At 42.8% G+C, this 19929-nt stretch overlaps 2 protein-coding genes across 2 annotated transcripts in view; both read right to left on the reverse strand.

The window, feature by feature from the left end:
* Positions 1 to 9042: 9042 nt before the first annotated feature.
* Positions 9043 to 19929, reverse strand: part of HERC3 (HECT and RLD domain containing E3 ubiquitin protein ligase 3) — a 96990-nt gene continuing 86103 nt past the window's right edge. Inside the window, exons 24-26 of the mRNA XM_081109454.1 lie at positions 12051 to 12234; positions 11748 to 11850; positions 9043 to 10790 (exon numbers count right to left, since the gene is read on the reverse strand). Coding sequence (XP_080965580.1) covers positions 10582 to 10790; positions 11748 to 11850; positions 12051 to 12234 — 496 coding nt within the window. The 3' untranslated portion in view covers positions 9043 to 10581. The remainder of the gene's footprint in view (positions 10791 to 11747; positions 11851 to 12050; positions 12235 to 19929) is intronic.
* Positions 13615 to 16852, reverse strand: LOC308532228 (large ribosomal subunit protein uL4-like). The gene has a single exon (XM_081109572.1). The coding sequence runs from the start codon at positions 16346 to 16348 to the stop codon at positions 15491 to 15493; it is 858 nt and encodes a 285-aa protein (XP_080965698.1). The 5' UTR covers positions 16349 to 16852; the 3' UTR covers positions 13615 to 15490.

Consider the following 19929-nt stretch of genomic DNA (forward strand, 5'->3'; position numbering starts at 1 on the left):
AGCCTCACCTGCCTCTGCAGAAGCACTAGGAGCAGTGAGCTGAGCAGTAAGAAGCAGCGAGCAGGCGGGCAGTAAGGAGCAAGGGATCCCAGACTGCAAGAGGGTGCAGCCGGGCTGAGGGAACCCTTCCCCGCCACCGCAGCCCCTACCCCCGTCCCCAGTGCACGAATTTTGTGTACCGGGCCTCTAGTAGTTAAAAGTTGAGAAAGACTGGCATTAATTCTGATTTTGGGGCTATTTTTATTGGGAGGTTTTTGGTTACTAATTCAATCTCCCTCATTATAGGTGTATTCAGATGTTCTAGTCTTCATATTCAGTCTTGGTAGATTGTATTTTTCTAAGGATGTATCAGTATCTTCTAATTAGGACCTAGAAATTAGATTATCACATTTGTTGGCAAATAATTGTTCGTAATAGTCTCCTATGATTCTTTGTTTTTCTGTGGTCAGTTATGTTTCCTCTTTCATTTATAATGTTTTTTTCTTTATTTTTCTTAGTTTAGCGAAAGGTTTGTCAATTGTCTATCTGCCAAAACACCAGCTCTTAATTTTGTTGATTTTTCTCTATAGTTTTTTTCTGGTCTCTATTTTATTTATTTTTACTCTGATAATTATTTCCTTCCTTCTGCTAAGTTTGGACTTCGTTTTTTTTTGTTTGTTTTGTTTTTTCTAGTTCCTTGAAGTGTAAAGCTAAGTTGCTTGAGATCTGTCTTTTTTCTTAGTGCATTTATTGCAGTTTAAACCTCCTTTACAACTGCTCTTGCTGCATCCTGCTAGTTTTGGTATGCTGTGTTTCCATTTTTGTTTGATTCAAGATCTTTTTTATAGTAGTTCCCCCTTACTCTCAGTTTCTTGGTTTCAGTTACCCATGGTTAACTGTGGTCCAAAAACATTAAATGGAAAATTCTAGAAATAATTCGTTTTAAATTGCATGCCATTCTGAGGAACATGATGAAATACCATGCCATCCTTCTCCATCCCTCCCAGGACATGACTTGACCCTGTCCAGCATACCCACTGTGTATACTACTAGCCGTTAGGCACCTAGTAACTGTCTTAGTTACAGATCCATTTCTGAGATATTGCAGTGCTTGTGTTTTCACTTGATAATGACCCCAAAGCACAAGAGTAGTGATGCTGGCAATTAGGATATGCCAAAGAGAATCCAGAAAATGAATATGTATAGAAAAGAGAGAGAGAGAGAGAGAGAGAGAGAGAGAGAGAGAGAGAGGAGAGAACGAACATATTATGGTACTATAAGCCATATTTATTGCTATAAACCTCCTTTACATATACTATAAGCCATATTTATATATATATGGTTCGGTACTATAAGCCATTTCAGGCATCTACTGGGGTCTTGGAACATAACCCCTGCAGATAAAGGGGCATCTACTATATTTCCTTCTTGACACACTGTTTGTTCAGGAGTATATTATGTAAGTTCCACATCCTTGTGAATTTTTCCGTTTTCTTCCTGTTACTAATTTCTAGTTTCATACCATTGTGGTTGGAAAAGATACTTGGTATGATTTCACTTTTCTAAAATTTATTAAGGTTTTTTTGTGACCTATTATATGATCTGTCTTGGAGAATATTCTGTGTGCATTTGAGGAGAATGTGTTCTACTGCTGTTGTAATATATGTTTGGACCATTTGATATATAATATGGTTCAAGTCCAATGTTTTTGTTGATTTTTTTTGGATGATCTAGCCATTATTAAAAATGGGATAGTTCCTTACTATTATTGTATTGTCTGTTTCTCTCTTTAGATATGTTAGTATTTTCTTTATAGTGTGTCGCAAAAAATTTATACACACACTTCAAATAATTATAAAGGCAGTATTTACTAAAATAATTTTATTTTCAAAAGCTATCAGCTGTTAAAGTGTGTATACATTTTTGGGGGGACACCCTGTATTTAGGTGCTACAAGGTTAGGTACTTGTATATTTACATTTGTTAATCTTCTTGACGAACTGACCCATTTGTCATTATATAATAACCTTCTTAGTCTCATTACTGTTTTGGCTTAAAGCAGCCGTGGGCAAACTACGGCCCGCGGGCCGGATCCGGCCCGTTTGAAATGAATAAAACTAAAAAAAAAAAAGACCGTACCCTTTTATGTAATGATGTTTACTTTGAATTTATATTAGTTCACACAAACACTCCATTTATGTTTTTGTTCCGGCCCTCCGGTCCAGTTTAAGAACCCATTGTGGCCCTCGAGTCAAAAAGTTTGCCCACCCCTGGTAAAGCAAGCATGTCAAACACAAAGGCTAACACGGGCCAAATAAACAAGTTTTAACTTTATGTGGGCGCAAAAAACAAAAGCTTTAGTTTTCATAGAAATGTAGGTTTATTTCGATAGAGACATGCTAAATACAAAGAGCTGAAATAAATGAGTAATCGTTAACATAAAATAGAACATTTTAATAAAAATTAATTTTTTTCTTGAACATTAACTTACCAGACACTGAATAACTGCACAAATTAATAAGCGTAACGCAAATAAACCTATTTTTCTTGTTCTCTGAAAGTGAAATATTTCCTGTTGCGCAACCAAACAAGTCAGTCCCAGACTAAGGACGTGGCAATCGCTGCTAAAATATTTGCTGCTGGTATTAGTGGAGAGAAATGGTGCTCCTGTGCATAAGGCGTGTAAGGGAAATGAAGGCAACACGATTAGAGTCATCAGTCAGTCATTAGCAAACATTGTAGTTCGTTATTAATAATTATGTATAACAAAATATTGTAAAAATTAAGTTACAAAATTTGTACTAAAACGTTTCTTACCGTTATACTGGCTGGGCTGCAAAAAATACTCGTTGTGGGCCACATGTAGCCCATGGGCCACGAGTTTGACATGCTTGGCTAAAGTGTCTTTTGCCTGACAGTTATATCTCACTTTAGTTTTTACTTGCAGAGTATCTTTTTCCATCCTTTCACTTTCAGCCCATGTGTATTCTTAAAATGGAGTCTCGCCGAAACCGGTTTGGCTCAGTGGATAGAGCGTCGGCCTGCGGACTGAAAGGTCCCAGGTTCGATTCCGGTCAAGGGCATGTACCTGGGTTGCAGGCATATCCCCAGTAGGAGATGTGCAGGAGGCAGCTGATCGATGTTTCTCTCTCATCGATGTTTCTAACTCTCTATCTCTCTCCCTTCCTCTCTGTAAAAAATCAATAAAATATATTTTTTAAAAAAAAAATGGAGTCTCTTGTAGGCAGCATATAGTTGATCTTTTTTTTTTTAAACCATCCAGTTACTATATGTCTTTTGAGAATTCAATCCATTTATGTTTAATTATTGATAAGTAAAGATTTCTAATGCCACCTTATTGTTTCCTCTCTATTTTGTAGTTTCTTTGTTCCTTTGTTCCTCTCTTGCTGCCTTGCTTTGTGAATCGATGATTTTCCATATTGGTATGCTTTGATTCTTTTATCTTTTATAACTCTACTGTAGATTTTTGCTTAATGGTTTCCATGAGGCTTATAAAATATTTTATAGCTAGAACAGTCTATTTGATGCTGATAACAATTTAACTTTGATCACATACAAAAACTCTACCCTTTTACTCCTCCTTTTTCTTTTTGATGTCCCATTCTACATATTTTATATTGTGTGTGCTTTAATAAATTTTTGTAGCTATAGCTATCGTTAATACTTTTGCCCTTTAACCTCTGTACTGGAGTTTAATGATTAACACATCCCATATCATAGTATTAGAGTATTCTAAATCTGACTATATACTTACCTTAACCAATGTATTGTGTGTTTTCACATTACTAAATAGCATCCTTCCATTTCAGCTTGAAGGACTCCTTTCATCATTTCTTGTAAGTCAAGTCTGGTGGTGATGAGCTCTCAGCTTTTGGTAGGGAAAGCCTAGCTCACCTTCATTTCTGAAGAACAACTTTGCTGGGTAAAGTATACTTGGTTGGCAAGGTTTATTTTCTCTTAGTTCTTGGTAGTGTCATTTCATTTTCTCCTGGCCTGCAAGGTGTCTGCTGGAAAATCTGCTCATAGCCTTATGTGGGTACCTTTGTATAACGTATTTCTTTCCCTCTTGCTGTTTTAAAATTCTGCTTCTATTTTAGACAAGTTTATTATGTTTTCGAGAAAATCGTGATTGAAATGTTGGAGTGCCTTTTATTTTCAAAAACGTGGATGTCCAAATCTCTCCCAGGTTTGAGAAGTTCTCAGCCATTATTTATTTAGATAAGCTTTCTATCCCTTTCTCCTTTCTTCTCTGTGACTTCAGTGATCTACACATTGTTTCTCTTAATGGTGTCCCATAAGTCCTGTTGGTCTTTTTTATTTATTTTCATTTTTTTTCTCACTCCCAGTGGATAATTTCAAGAGATCTACCTTCAAGCTCACTGATTCTTTTGCTTGTTCAAGTTTGGTGGTGAAACTCTCCATTGAATTCTTCAGTCATTGTATTCTTTTTAACACAAACTAGAGGTTTTTAATTTTTATTTTATTTTTAAGATATATTTTTATTGATTTTTTAGAGAGGAAGAAAGAGGGAGAGAGAAACATCAATGATGAGAATTATTGATCAGCTGCCTCTTGCACGTCCCCCACCTGGGATCAAGCCTGCAACCGGGGCATGTGCTCTGACCAGGAATCAAACCGTGACCTCCTGGTTCATGGGTCAATGCTCAACCACTGAGACACATGGGCCGGGTCAGTCATTAATGTATTCTTTAGCTCCAATGTTTGCATCTCTTTTGTGTTTTATTTTTTTGTTGTACATCTCATTTTGTTCTTGTATTACTTTCCAGGTATCATTACATTGTTTGTGTTCTCTACTATCTCTCTGATCATCTTTAGAAGAATTATTGTCAGACAATTCCTGGATCTCCATTTCTTTGGAGCCAAGTCCTGGAGATTTACTTTATTCCGTGGGTGGGAATGTTTCCCTGATTCTTCATGATTCCTGTACACTTGTGTGTCTGTGCATTTGAAGGAGTCACCTCTACCAGACTCAATGAACTGACTTTGGTAAGTGAAGACTTTCACCTGTGAGTAGGAGCACACTACTTGCTGTGACCCCAAATCTAGTGGTGAAGGGCACCAAGTGAAGGAACGTATGGTAGCAATGGGGCCAGGACCAGGGTGGGAGGGATGTCATCTCTGGTTCAGGTTGCTGGAGTTTACAACGTCAACTGTTTGATCCTTGGTGAGCACTGTGGGGAGTCCCTAGAGGCTGCACTAGCTGTTGGGGTCCTTAGGAGCACTTCCAGGCCCAGCAGCTAGGGGCCAGAATGGGGGTTGGGGGGAGTGACCAGAGCCAGTGATGTGCACACACTCAGCTGTGGGGGCCAGCTGCAGGTGCCTATGTAGTAGCAGGATCCAGTGGCAGAGACACATGTAGGAGTGGGGAGCAGTGCAGGACTGAGGCCAACTGTGGGTACCTGCAGCTTCAGGGGATCTGGCTGTTGGTGTGTACCACCATGGCTGCTGGGTCTGGCCACAGGCACTTGGAAGTTGGGGCTGGTAATGGGGATCGGGCCAGGGGTGTGCAGATAGGACTAACTGTAGGTAAGTACAATGATACAGGCCAGTGACACAAGACAGAGCCTGATCTCGGTCCAAAAGCAGGTACAGGGCCCTGGCTGTTGGCGTGCTCTCCTATTGCTACACCGTCTCCCCCTGGGTGTGTGCGACGGAGGCCAGTAACAGGTGCAAGGTTGGTAGCATGCAGTACATAGCTGAGGGATAGCCCCAAGGGCATGCCTGGCAGTGGGGGTCGGCGTGGGAATCTAGGCTGGTATCTTCTAACACATTCATAGCTGCAGAAGTCTGGACTGGCTGTCAGTGCAGTCCCTGATATCCAGCAAGAGCCAGAGGGGGCTGAGGTAGGAAGGGAGCAAGTAGAGACTCAGGTGGTTAATGTTCGTGGACACAAATAGCCGTGGGGTGAAAACTGGTGAGATCTGCAGAGTCCACAGCAGCTATGCTGTCTGTCGGTTTTGCCAGTGGTGAGAGCTGCTGGATTTGTCTGCAGAGCAGGTCATGGGGACCGTGATCGTCCCACGGTGTGCCTGCTTCCATAGCCCGCTGCTTCTTCCTTGTTCCTAACCACGTCTCAGCTTTGCCAGTCTCTGGGTTGGGTGAAACTTAAGTGGGATGTTCATACAATGCCCCGGAAGGCTGAGGAAGCACCCCAATCCTCCTTTCCCAGTGAGGGGACCTCATTCTAGCTGGGCTCGGAGCAATGCTGGTTTGGAGAATTGGATGATGCAGGCGAAATGAAGCCATCTACTTCCCTTTTTTGTAGGATTATTTGGGGAGCGGGGGAGGTATTTTGTTTTGTTCCCCTGTGTTGCTGAAGTTTAAGTAGACTCCAGAGCTCACCCAGAGCTGTTTTTGTTCATGAACAGCCACTTGTGGGTTTTGGGAGGGGGTGGGTGGAGACATTATCTCCTACACCGCAATGTCCTTGCAGATGCGTGGTCAAGGGAGTTACCTGCCACACTGCGATGCCCCTGGTCACTAAGCAGCCTCATTTCCAGCATCTGGGTGCAATTACAGAATAATGATCAAATCCAGGCCCCACCATTTCATGACACTTTATTTTCTCTAAACATTCATTTCTTCGTGTACTAATTATAGTTACTGAGAACTTATGTGCTAGGCACTGTCCTGCGAGCTTTCCATGAATTAAATCATTTAATTTTCGTAACAACTGTATGAGGTAAGCACTATTTCTATCCCATTTTAAACAGGAAGAAAATGAGGTACAGAGAGGCTAAGGAACCTGCCCAAGGCCACACAGCTAGTAAGTGGCAGAGCCAGGAGGGCAATGGTGGCAGTGAAACGGGAGGGTGCGTAGCAAATGCTTGGCACAGCGTCTGGCACACAGCACACCATCACTGTGGCAGCCATTATTACATTCAGAGCCTTGGTATCCCTTTCTGAGACGCTCGATTTTCTCACCCTTGTGGCAGAAAAGCCCAAACACGTGTTCTCTGGTTCGGTGTCAAACTGACCCAAGTTCCTCCTAAGATTTCAGTCAGGTTGTCCACTGTTATTGTGATTCCTACAAGTCTGGTCTCACAGGGGCTGGCAAATTTTTTCTGTGAAGGGCCAGATATTAATAAGTTAGGCTTTGTAGGCCATACGGGCACTGTCACATATCCTTCCTTTTTATTTTTATGTATTTATTTTAATGATTCTTTATTGTTGGGAGTATTACATATGTTTCCCCCCCACCCCCATACTCCTTTCAGCCCGCCCCTGCCCCATCCTTCCTTTTTTTAAAAATGGTCAACCTTTAAATCAGGGGTCCTCAAACTACGGCCCGCGGACCACATGCGGTCTGCCAAAAACATTTATCAGGCCCGCCGGGTGTTTTTGCCGCCGTTGCCTGTCCTGCTTAGCAGCCGACTCGTCCCGGGCCCGCAGTGCGCTGTGTGGAATGTCTGAGGGACAGTGAACTGGCCCCGTTTAAACAGTTTGAGGACCTCTGCTTTTAAATAACGTTAGACCCATTCTAGCGTATGGGCTATGGTTTTCCAACCCCGTATCTCCAGGATTATTAATAGAGAAGCAGTATGTCATGAAAAGGCTTTCATGTGGAGTAGATGGATTTCAGAATTTGCTAAAGTGCCTAGGTTACACTTTCAGTTGCCAAGCAGTTTCATTAACCCTTTGCAGTCCAATGCTATTTTTGGAATTCAAACAGTCTGGTTCAAATTAATTGACGGGATTGAATGTTGAACTTTTTAATGTCTTATTGCTCGACGTTGGACCTGCTCCTAGCGCCTGGTCTGTCGAGTCAGCCTCGAGGTTGGACCGAAAAGGGTTAAATTAGTAGATGACAGAACAGTGAAGAAACATCCAAAGGTTTGCAGAGGAGGGAAGGAAGGTAGGTATGTTAATTTAGATATGCCTATCCGAAGAGGCTTCTAAAACAGTAAATGATGAAGGGAGAAGAGAAAATATCCCAGAAAAATCGTGTTTTAGAAGCAGCACAGAACGCCAATTCATGCCACAGATGTTTAGAGTTATTTATTGGGCATCTCTATGAGCAGGCACTGTTCTCAGGGTTGTAATTTGAGAGCTCAAAGGGACCTTAGAAATTATCTGGTCCAATACCCTTACTATGAAGTAAGGGTATTAAGGATTCCAAAGCCCAGAAACTTAAAATAACTTGGCTAATTCCACTCAAAATTAAATGTATCAGGCTTTTTGTGCCCCTCAAAATTAGCATTTACTTATACTATTAAATGTTTGTTGAATGGGACTTAATAATGAGAACCTACTACGCTCTTGACCACCTCTTTAAACCATCTATTAAATCTGGCAAAATGATATAGTATAATTGTTTTTAAAATCTAAACCTACCGAAATCCTTTTTTTTTTTGCCGCATTTCTAACTCTTTTGGTGCATATTAGGTGGGCTAATACGCATCAATCATTAGATGAACAAGTCACTGATTCCCCTTTAATTTCTCCTTCCTTTAAGGCTCCTGTCCTGCCATTTCTTTTGTTTGCACTGCAACCACCACTGTCACTGCTCTCAGTTGCTGTCTTTCTGTTCTGCTCTTCCCACTCCAGTTCCTAATTGTACCTCTTTCCACATCTTTCTCTTAAAATCAAGCTCAAGTCAGGTTCCTACCTCCAACCGCACCCAGGGTTCTGAACAGTACAACAAATCCTACTTTACTGTCAACTAACGTTCCAATGTTTAGCCCTGTTTCTTGACCCCAAACATACTTTCTTTCTCCCCAGTTTTCTTACCATTATTTTCCTGTTTCCTCTGATGCCTGCCTTCTTCACGTTACTCCTGTGCTTCCCTAGATGTGGTCCGGTGTTCACGCCCTTGCACAGGCCTTCCCCTCCACGGGGACAGCTTTCATCCCCCACAACCTTCAGAAATGCCATTCGCCATCAGTGTCCTCTGCCCCCGTCCTGGCCCCAGCCCTGCTTTCTTCTCCATTTCTCTGGCACCTGCTATTAGATCACTCGGGTAGATGACTTAGTTATTCTACTGAAAGCAAGCTACCCATTCTGCAAGTACAATACAAAATAGTTTTAAGTTAAAACACCAAATTTATTGCATAATATTGAACTATATGCACACACATAGAAAATAAACATTTCATATAACTGTATATCTTCTTTTTAACCTTGTATTATAAAGACTGAAAAACTACCAATTTAGCAATTGGAATACGTTTTAAAAACAGAAAAACAAAATCAAAAATCTACAATCCTTCATTGAGATTTGATGCTATATCAAGGTTCATAAATACTTCATTTTATATAAATAAGTCTTTCTCTGGTGACTAGGAATTTAAAATTAGGTTCACATGGATTCTTTGACCATGTAGAACTTTCCTATCCCACACTGAAGAAGGCTGAACATGTCATTATTTTTGAGATACATATATTTGCTTTAAACGCAATCATCCCCCCAATCCCACTGTAAACAAACATTTCAAACGGAATAAACGAAAGTTCCATAATAAAGAACATCCTTAAGTCTTAGCAATTAGGGAAGAGGAAAAAAAAATTGAGTAGAAATTTTGCAATTTAAATAGGAATAAAAAAATAGACTGCATGCATCCATTAGGAGAGGAGAGGAAGGGAGCATTAAGTCGGGTAACAAAGAATGGGATGAAGTGACAGAAAAGTAAAGTAGGTAGGGAAAGGGTAGGAAAAGGAAAAAGGCGGGAGGGAGGAAATAGACAGTGGTAGAGGATAGAACAAGAAATTTATTATTTTTACTTTTCTTGGAGAAGATACTCTAAAAAAATTTAATGCAACTTCCTCCAAAAGCGAGATAAGGGAAGGGGTTGGGCCTTATCACCTCACTTTACTGTCAAAAGAAACTTGGCTGAGCAACAAAACAAATTAAGCTCAGTTGCCACTCTAAGCTACTCTGCACATCTTTAAGGAGGTCCAGGAACAGGGAGAGCCATGAGATTGCTAATCCCTCAAGATCTTTTTTTTTTTTTTTTTTTTAAGCAAAATGTGTTCATAAAGGCTCCCTTAAATTCTCAAGAGCGTTCAGCCAAGTAATGGACCCAGATTTAGTTAGTTGGAATTGGGAATTTCTGAAGTAGTCCTTTCCTCCTAGTCCTTAGAATAGGGCTACAACAAGCCCTATTGCCCAGGGAGAGGAGACAGTCTGCGTGCGCAGGTAAGAAAGGACAGATCAGTCAAAATCATTTGTGCAAAGGAATGAGAAGTTAAGAGAAGGAAGAGGAAGCACTGTAAGGAAAGATCAGGGCTGAGAGCCATTTGGGAAATGAGAATTTAAGAATCGCTGCCATTTTATCCAGCAGAGTGCAACATATTCACAAGTGCAAGGAGCACTCAGTAATTTGATTTAAAAACAAAACACCTCTTAAACAAGAGCCAATTTTTCACCCCATCCCCAACCCCTGATTTTTCCAGAAGGTTGCTTACTGCATACAACCCCCGAAACACATCAACCAGGTTCAGGATTCAAAAGTCCCAACACACTTATGCAATAAAAAAATAGAACTCACTCCCCATGATTTTCTGTATAGGCCTCAATGTGGACACTGAGGAAGGAAGGGGAACCTGGGGCGAGCTGGGGACCTCAGGCCAAACTAAACCCCTCGTAGTTGTCCAAGGCCTGGGTCAGCCGTGCACTCAGGATCTCTTTGCTGCTGTACTTGGGGAGGTCGAGGAGGTTATAGCAAGTGTGGGCCACCGGCAAGTACTCCTCCCCGCTGGCTGTGGACTGGATGACCATCTGCAGGCTGGCCATGCCGTAGATAGGGATCCGGTCGCTGCCTGTCAGGAACACTGGGGAGAAAGGGAATGGCATTACTAGCTCTGCCAACAGGGAGTAGTGCTCAGCAGTCCTCCCAGGAACAGAGAGGAAAGCGTGACACCCTGTGGCTCGTGTGAGAAGTACAACTACTTTTATGTGCCAACGTGCATATCATTAATATTAATAAATGCTCATTCATATAAAGTAAAAGAGACTATTTCAAACCCTCTTTTTTGGTTTTCTACGAGTAAGAATTCTATGCTATTCACTGGTAATTTCTGACCTTGATTATACATTGACACAAAGATTTCAACTATTTTTAAAAGGCTAAGTTTGTTCATATTAACTAGAGTTCATGTCCCTTTACAAATGTATTACTCTTCTACAATGTCAGCCAGGTAGTCAGAGAGGACCATCTATTATATCATTCCATTTACATGAAATGTCCAGAATTGGCAGATCCATAGATGGAAAGCAGATTGGTGAGGTGGGGGGGTAGGGGGAAATGGGGAGTGATTGCTAATGAGCATGGCGTTTCTTCTTGCAGTGATGAACATGTTCTAAAATTGTTAGTCTCACAACCCAGTGAATATACTAAAGAACCACTGAACTGTATGCTTTAAATGGGTGAATTGTATGGTATGTGAATGATACCACGATTATAAAGCTAATAAAAATCACACCTCCCAAGTTACACAGGCAATAGACAATTTGTAATATTTTCAAAAGGCTAGACAGATAAGGCAAATTAATCCAAACAATTAGATTTCATCAACATGATACTTAAAGGAATCACTAACATAAGAAAAGTGTTTTTAGAGCAACAACTAGGAATTAATATGTTGTGCCTGAGATATCAAGACAAAAGTACAAACAGTTATTAACTGTTTACCACTTAAAAGAGTTAGAATTTTACTTGTGGAGTATATCCTACACCACATCCAAAACTAGTACCTAACGAATACCATATTGAGAATCCTGATACTTACAGAGAAACTTCTTCTTCTTTTCCAGTGGAAACTCATGAAATGTTTCCCAAAATAGTTTCACAGTGGGATGTGTGGCTGAGTAATCTCCCTTGTAGATGGCAGTCTGCCCAAAAGACAAAAAGGAAAAAATGTATCTTACAGATTAGAAGATTATAGTGGACGCTGTATATACCACTTGCATTTAGGAGTAAGAAATGACCTCTAAGATGCAGGAGAGTCCTCCAAACCCTACACTTGGAAGACGGGGCTCTGGGCACACCTCCCCGGGCCATGCTGCTTCCTTGGAGGGAAACACGTGCTCACCTCTTCCAGTTCCTCCCAGTTGTAGCTGCTGTTCCCCACCATCATGGCTCGCAGTTCTGAAGGCTGGAAGAGCTCCAGCACCTTGCCACCACACACCTTGAGGAAGCCACTGGAAAACGCCGTGTACCATTCATGAACTGAGATTTGGAAGATGTAATCCACGTAAGCATCCACAAATTCCTGCCTGCCAGAAAACCAAAGAAACAGCACCTGTTTAGCCCAAAGTCCTGTAGAATTTATCCAGTTCCCCTTTTACACTGAGGTGGAGAGTGATGAAAATGGAATTTCATTACATTCTCATACCAGGAGACATCGTAAGGCATTTGGTAGGTTAGAAAAAAACAAACTTTTTCTGCTAAAAGAAAAAAGTCTAAGATAATGGCTCTAGGCTCCTTCCCCTCTTCAGAAACAAATAAAGCTAAACCATCTGATATCTGTATGCTCACATATCTTAAAAGTTAGTGTCATAACTCCTTTTTTTTTTCTTCACAGACGTATATAAAATGCCCCCAGAAATTCCTCTTCTCACTTTCATTATACACAAGAAGCACACAGATGCGATCATAACTCCTTTCTATAAATCTCTTAACCACCTCTGGAAAGAACTGTCATACAGTGGCTCCATCTCACTAATAATAATCAGTCAAATGAAAAGACAACCGTGAATTCCCATTTCACCCACTGGTCTGGCATAAGCTGTAAAGTCAGAGAATATCGATGGGATGGGTAAAGATGTAGGGAAATGGGAACCTCATACACAGCTAGTGGGAAGATAAGGTATGAAATGACAATGGGAATAACATGGAAATAAACAAAAATCGTGAAAAGCCAAGGAAATTTATTCAGAAGTTGCTATAGCAAAGGAGTCAGCCACTATCACTTACGTTTCAGCAGAGACTCAAAAACAGGCCGAAGGTGGAAAAGCGTCAGAGTGGCAAAAGGGGAAGGCTGCTGGCTTGGGGAAGCTGGGGTGGGCTAACTAGAAGCGAACATCCTATGTGAACGGTCAGAGATGCATATTTTGCTTTTTCTTTGTTTTGGGGAGGGGGGATGTTAAGGTATAATCAACATTTAACATTAGTTTCAGATATACAACATAATGATTCCATAATAATTCTAGTTAATATCCATTGCCATACGTACTTACAAATTGTTTCTCCCCTTGGGATAATACATTTTAAGATCTACTCTCTTAGCAAAGTTTCAAATATGCGTATTTTGCTTTTTTTCTCATTGGCCTAAGTTGGAAGAAGCTGTCAAGTGCTGGCCATTCGGGGCTGACTGTGTCAGGAGTTACTGAGGGGCAAGCTGGCTGCTTGCTGCGGATAAGGGGTTGGTTTCCTGAGCAGGCGGTTGCAGGTGAGAGTTCTTTTTTCATATGGAGTCCGGCCACTGTCTGAGTGCATATGTAGTCTCTCACTAGTGAGAATGTAAACTGAAATGAGACCTCTAAACATCCAGGAGAAAAAGTGCCAACAGCTCTAAGAACTGAAAACATAAACGTCCTTTGACCCAGGTGGATGACACAAAAAGATTCTAACGTGAATGCACAAGACGAGTACTGGGATGTGGTTTGTTTTTTAAATTAAATTTATTGGGGTGACATTGGTCAGTATGATCATACAGGTTTCAGGTGTGGGTTTCTATGTGACAAGATCTGTATGTCCCTGTGTGTTTACCACTCAAAGTCAAATCTTCTGTCACAATTTATTAGGACCCCCTTCTCCCCCACCCCCTTCCTCTGGCAGTAGCGTGGTTTTTTGGTCTTTTGTTTTTAAATATATTTTTATTGATTTCAGAGAGGGAGAGAGAGAAACCATAAGAATCACTGACCGGCTGCCTCCTGCACGCCCTCAACTAGGGATGAAGCCTGCAACCCCAATCGAAGCCGACTCCATGAGTAAGCCAAGATAAGCTACAAGGCAGACCCAGGCCAACCATAGGGGCCAACCACAGGGAGATGCAGGCAAAGGCCAAGACAACGTATTGACAGATTTAGGGACTTAAGTGGGATTGAGGAGCAAACTGCGGGGACAGGGTAGCCAGGTGACGGGATCTGACGTCAGTTTTGAGGCCATAGCAACAGGAGGAAGCATAGCAAAGGGGGAGGGGGGGCACGACCATCAGCTGATGCCAGGGAGCCAGTCCAGGGCCCCGCGCTGAAGGGCGGGGTCGAGGCCAGCGGAGCGGACCAGGCAGCGGCACGGGGCGGAGGAGGAGTAATGGCCAAGGGCGGTGCGGAGGGGCCTGAGACCCCTGCAAAGAAAGCGCCAAAGCCTAAAAATGCCTTTCTGGAGAGCCTGCCTAACTCGGTTGAAATGCCGAGTCCTGGCCCTTAAAACGCTGCAGAAGCGCTGCGATAAGATAGAGGCCAAATTTGATAAGGAATTTCAGGCTCTGGGGAAAAAGTATAACGACATCTACAAGCCCTCACTTGCCAAGATCCAAAAGCTCACTGGTGAGATAGGGATGCATGGACCTTGGAGGGTGATGAGGGGTATGAGGCGGCGGGCGGCGGCGGCAGCAGAGGAGGGGAAGCGGAAGGGTCTGTGGCTGCCAAAAATGAGGGCCCCGACTCTGCGTTGCCCGATGACGCCAAGGAATAGGCGGGGACAGAGATGGAAGAGGAGAATGACTAAGAAAATCCTGCTTTTTTCCTTTTAAATATTGGTGAACTTGAAAAGGCTCAGGTTTGGAACCAAAATAGAATATGACTCAATTCTGACATCCCTAAAAATATATTAAATTGAAACAATCTGATCCTGACCAGCCCTTTTCAAACTTTATTTTCATTTTTGAGCCCAATAAATAATTCAAAAGGCGTTGGAGAAAACGAGTTTAATTAAAAAATATTTTTTTCATGATCTCTTCTGTGAGGGCGGGAACTAAGGGCTTACTGAGGGTGACAAGTAGATGTGAAAAGCCACTTGGAAACCGAGTCATCACACTAGTCCTCGCACCACACACGAACACCCAAGCCAAGACCGGACATGTCCTCAGTGCTTAATTCTTCGATTTCTTTAGTCCTGAAATGTCCCACTGCAGAAAAAGCAGAATCCAAGAAAAAAACTCATCTACAAGACTTTGCTTTTGTAACCCAGACCTCGGCTTTACACGTCAGAAAAGAGTGATGGAATCAAGAGAGCCTGTGATGGAGATCATGACAGTACTGCTAATGAGGCCTGGAAACGGCCACTTCAAATTTTCAAAGAATGTTCTGAATGTTTGAACTTAGAGAAATCGTTCTGAGGAGAGTGTATAATCTGTATAATTCTGTCAACATATGTTATTTGGAGTCTCATGTTTATGTGTCTTCTTGATAATATCTACAAAGGTACAAAAAATGTTTTGTGTTTTTTTTTCTCATCGCCTTTGATCCTTTTTATTCAAAATTAGCTGTCCAAAGTGATTTGACCGTTATGGAATAAACAAATGTAAGTTTATGCCACAGGCTTCTTTTCTTCTGTGGTGGGTTTCTTTTCTGTGGGCTTCTTCTCAGCTGCTGGCTTCTTGGTAGCTGCAGCCTTTTTCCCCACCAAAGGCTTCTTCTGCTTCTTAAGGCCAACAGCCTTCTTTCCTTTCTTCCCTACCACAGGCTTCTTGCCTGGAACCCCCTTCTCATCTGATTTGGCTCCTAGTGCTGCTCCTGCTCTATCCACCCGAAGCTTGTGGTTCTTGGCATGACGAAGAATGGTGTTCCGGCGCATAGTCTTTGCATATGGATTTAGCTTCAACATGATTCTCAGGTTTTTCAGTGGATTCTTCTTCAGGACTCCGCGGTGAATCTTCTTGCGTGGTGCTCGGAGGGCTCTTTGGATCTCTGGGCTTTTCAAGATTCTGCTAAGGTCTGTATTGAGCATCGTGTGCATGGGAAGGTTGTAGTTACTCTTGAGGGAGGCAGCTCTACGCCAAGTGCCATGCAGCTCATCTAACTTGCGGAAAGCACTTTCAGTCCAAATGCAGAAACGGCCCACATGCCCTCCAGGTGCAAGATTCAAAATGTTCAGTTTGCTTACATTAAGCAGAGTAAGTCCAGGGATGTTTCTGAAGGCTTTGATGATACCGTTGTCCTCATTATAGATGATACAAGGTCCCCTGCGCTGGATATGACGACGGTTTCTCATTTTGCCCTTGCCAGCCCTCATTCGCTGAGAGGCATAGACCTTTTTTATATCATTCCAGGCCTTAAGTTTCTTAAGAAGCAAAACAGCCTCCTTGGTTTTCTTGTAGCCCTCAACTTTATCTTCAACCACCAAAGGAAGTTCAGGAACTTCCTCAATACGGTGACCTTTAGACATGACCAGTGCTGGTAAGGCCGAGGCAGCAAGGGCAGAGCAGATGGCATATCATTTCTGTGTTGTGTTTACTCTGTGGTGCCAACGGCGCCAGGTTTTGGTTGGTGCAAACATGCAGCCCCCACGACACATATTTCCAAAAGCACCCTGGCCAGAACGATGAGTTCCACCACATCGGACTCTGGGAATTCGAGCCACAGCTCTGCCAGTACCCCAGGACTCGGCACTGGTTTGATGACCTGCCAATTCACTGACAGCATATGGCTGTGTATTGTTTTTGCGCAAGTTGGTGTGAACAAAATTCACAATATCTGGTCGAATGGGAGCCTTGAACACAGCAGGCAAAGTGACATTTTTGCCAGATGTTTCCCCCTTTTCAGAGTACACAGGTATCAGTGGACGAGCACACGCCATGGCGGGGAGAGGAGAAGGCCACACTCCTCTCTACCTGGCGGCTCCCACAGGAAAAGGACCAAAAAATGTTTTAAGTATTAAATTCCTCTACCTAGCATTAGAAATACTAATTTACTTGAATGCCGGGAGCCGGTCCATCCTTGCTGTTTCAAAGGACCTGGCATATATGGCATACTGTTCTTAATATGTTTGCTCACCTTCTTGGCACTATGTGTTTTAACCAAGGTCTCCTCTCTGAGAAAGGTTGTTTCCCCAGGTAGGGATTTTCCCCTGAAGTTAGGGAGGGAATAAAACCCCTCAACTAAGTGCCAGGCGGGTAATTAATCACTTTAACTATGAATAATCATGCTTAAGCTACATAATCTTTACTCCCTGGAATGGAGATAAGAAACACCCTAACCTTTGTAATAGAGATTGATAGGATTAAATCAACTGGTATAAATACAGATGTAATAAGACAGCAAGTCACAGAACTTAGGACACAGAATGAAGAAGACAGAACCTACACAGAACGTTCTCTAGAGACAGAAGAACTTCGCTGGAGAGAACATGGCAAAAGATCCTGGACAGAAACTGGCCTCAGAACCTAGAGACAGAACCTAGTAAGAGAACATGGCAAAAGATCCTGGGCTGAACCTGACTACAGAAATTGGCAAGAGAACCTGACTAGAACCTGGTGACTGAACCTGGCTGGAGAACCTGGACAGAACCTGGTGACTGAACCTGGCTGGAGAACCTGGACAGAACCTGGCTGGAGAACCTAGCGAGGGAACTTGGCTACAGAACCTGGCTGGAGAACCTGGCTGGAGAACCTAGCAAGAGAACTTGGACACAGAACCTGGCTGGAGATCCGAACCAGAACTTCGCTGGAGATCCAGACCAGAACTTGGCTGGAGATCCTGGCTAGGCTGCTGATCAACTGAACGCTGTCTCCGTGTCATTCCTTCTTCGCCGACTCCGTCCACACCTTTGGGGACCCCTGGACCTGCTGGGGTTGGACCCCAGCATATGGCGCCCGAACAGGGACCCCTAGGTAAGCGCCCCACACTGGGGATGGATAGGACTCCACCGTAGGAAGAGGGTGGATAGTCTTCGCCGACTCCGTCCACACCTTTGGGAACCCCTGGAACAGGATTCCCCTAGGTAAGCCCCCTCCATTGAGAACCCCCACACTCGGGACGGATAGGACTCCACCAGGGTGCTACAGACCCCCCTACAGAGGATAAGTAGGGTAAGAAGGTGGATAGTACAGAATTTAGATTGAGAAGATGTGCCATACTGAGTCCAAAGGAAGAAGACTCTGTATTGATCTTTAGATTAAGAAGATGTGCCATACTGAGTCCAAAGAAAGAAGACTCTGTATTGATCTTTTAACATATATGCTTGCTAGCAGAGGAATTAAGGTTACTCCCAGTAAGACAGAACGTTTTATACAAGAAATATGTCCATGCTTTTCTGAGGAAGTAAAGGTAAATGTAATGGCATGGGAGAAGGTAGGCCCAAGGAGCCTTATCCTTAACCCCACTGCAGCCTTTCCACCCTGGGAAAGTGCAGGATTGGCAAGCTCTCCCTGGGGTGATAGATCAGGACTCAGGTAATAGCGGAAAGCGTCAATCCTACTCTTAAAATGGATACAAGAGAGCATTTGGGGTTTTTCTTTTTAATGCCTGCTTTTAAAAAATAAAAAAGGGGGAATTTGCCGCGAGCCGGTCCATCCTTGCTGTTTCAAAGGACCTGGCATATATGGCATACTGTTCTTAAAATGTTTGCTCACCTTCTTGGCACTATTTGTTTTAACCAAGGTCTCCTCTCTGAGAAAGGTTGTTTCCCCAGGTAGGGATTTTCCCCTGAAGTTAGGGAGGGAATAAAACCTCTTAACTAAGTGCCAGGTGGGTAATTAATCACTTTAACTATGAACAATCATGCTTAAGCTACATAATCTTTACTCCCTGGAATGGAGATAAGAAACGCCCTAACCTTTGTAATAGAGATTGATAGGATTGAATCAACTGGTATAAATACAGATGTAACAAGACAGCAAGACAGACAGAGAGAGACAGAAATTGGCACAGAACCTACACAGAACGTTCTCTAGAGACAGAAGAACTTCGCTAGAGAGAACATGGCAAAAGATCCTGGACAGAAACTGGCCTCAGAACCTAGAGACAGAACCTAGCGAGAGAACATAGCAAAAGATCCTGGACTGAACCTGACTACAGAAATTGGCAAGAGAACCTGACTAGAACCTGGTGACTGAACCTGGCTGGAGAACCTGGACAGAACCTGGCTGGAGAACCTAGTGAGGGAACATGGCTACATAACCTGGCTGGAGAACCTAGCAAGAGAACATGGACACAGAACCTGGCTGGAGATCCTAAGCAGAACCTCTCTGGAGATCCAGACCAGAACTTGGCTGGAGATCCTGGATAGAGATCTTGGCTAGGCTGCTGATCAACTGAACGCTCTCTCCGTGTTGTCCCTTCTTCGCCGATTCCATCCACACCTTTGGGGACCCCTGGACCCGCTGGGGTTGGACCCCAGCACTTGAAGAAATGCAGAATATAGCAAATTCTCCCTCCCCCTCTCCCTCTCCCTCTAATAAAAATATGTATAACCTCTATGAAAAGAAAAACAGAATGTGCCTTTTTGTTTCTGTTAAACCTCACCTGAGAATATTTTTCCAATGCTTTTTAGGAGTGTGGAAAAGAGGGGGAAGAGATACAGGCAGAGACACATCGATTGGCTGCCTCCTGCACACGCCCTAACCTGGGCTGGGGATCGAGCCCACAACCTAGGTATGTGCCTTGACCAGAATCGAACCCATGACCACTGAGCAAAACCAGCTAGGACCAGAATAGGCCTTACGATGGTAAGATTAAATATCACAAAAGTGTACATTCTTCCCAAATTAACTTTTAATTTATCACACTTCAAATGAAAATCCAAACTGGACCTGCAAATTAATATAATTACCTGAATGCTCACCTGTAAGACTAGCTAAGAAAACTAGCAATATGGATACAACTTAGAATACAAATTCAAACAAATTTTTAACTGAATAAAATACATTAGGTGGAGTTGCCTCGAGGAGAAACTAAGATGGCGGCATAAACACCGGGAAATAGTCGCCTCCCACAGCAATTGAAAATTATCCCAAAGGACGGAGCAAA

This window comes from Myotis nattereri (genome assembly GCF_964212035.1).
Source record: "Myotis nattereri genome assembly, chromosome: 1".
Classification (NCBI taxonomy): domain Eukaryota; kingdom Metazoa; phylum Chordata; class Mammalia; order Chiroptera; family Vespertilionidae; genus Myotis; species Myotis nattereri.

Bases quoted from the DNA above. Each gene is read 5' to 3' on its own strand.
- LOC308532228 (XM_081109572.1), bottom strand. From the start codon at position 16,348: ATGTCTAAAGGTCACCGTATTGAGGAAGTTCCTGAACTTCCTTTGGTG.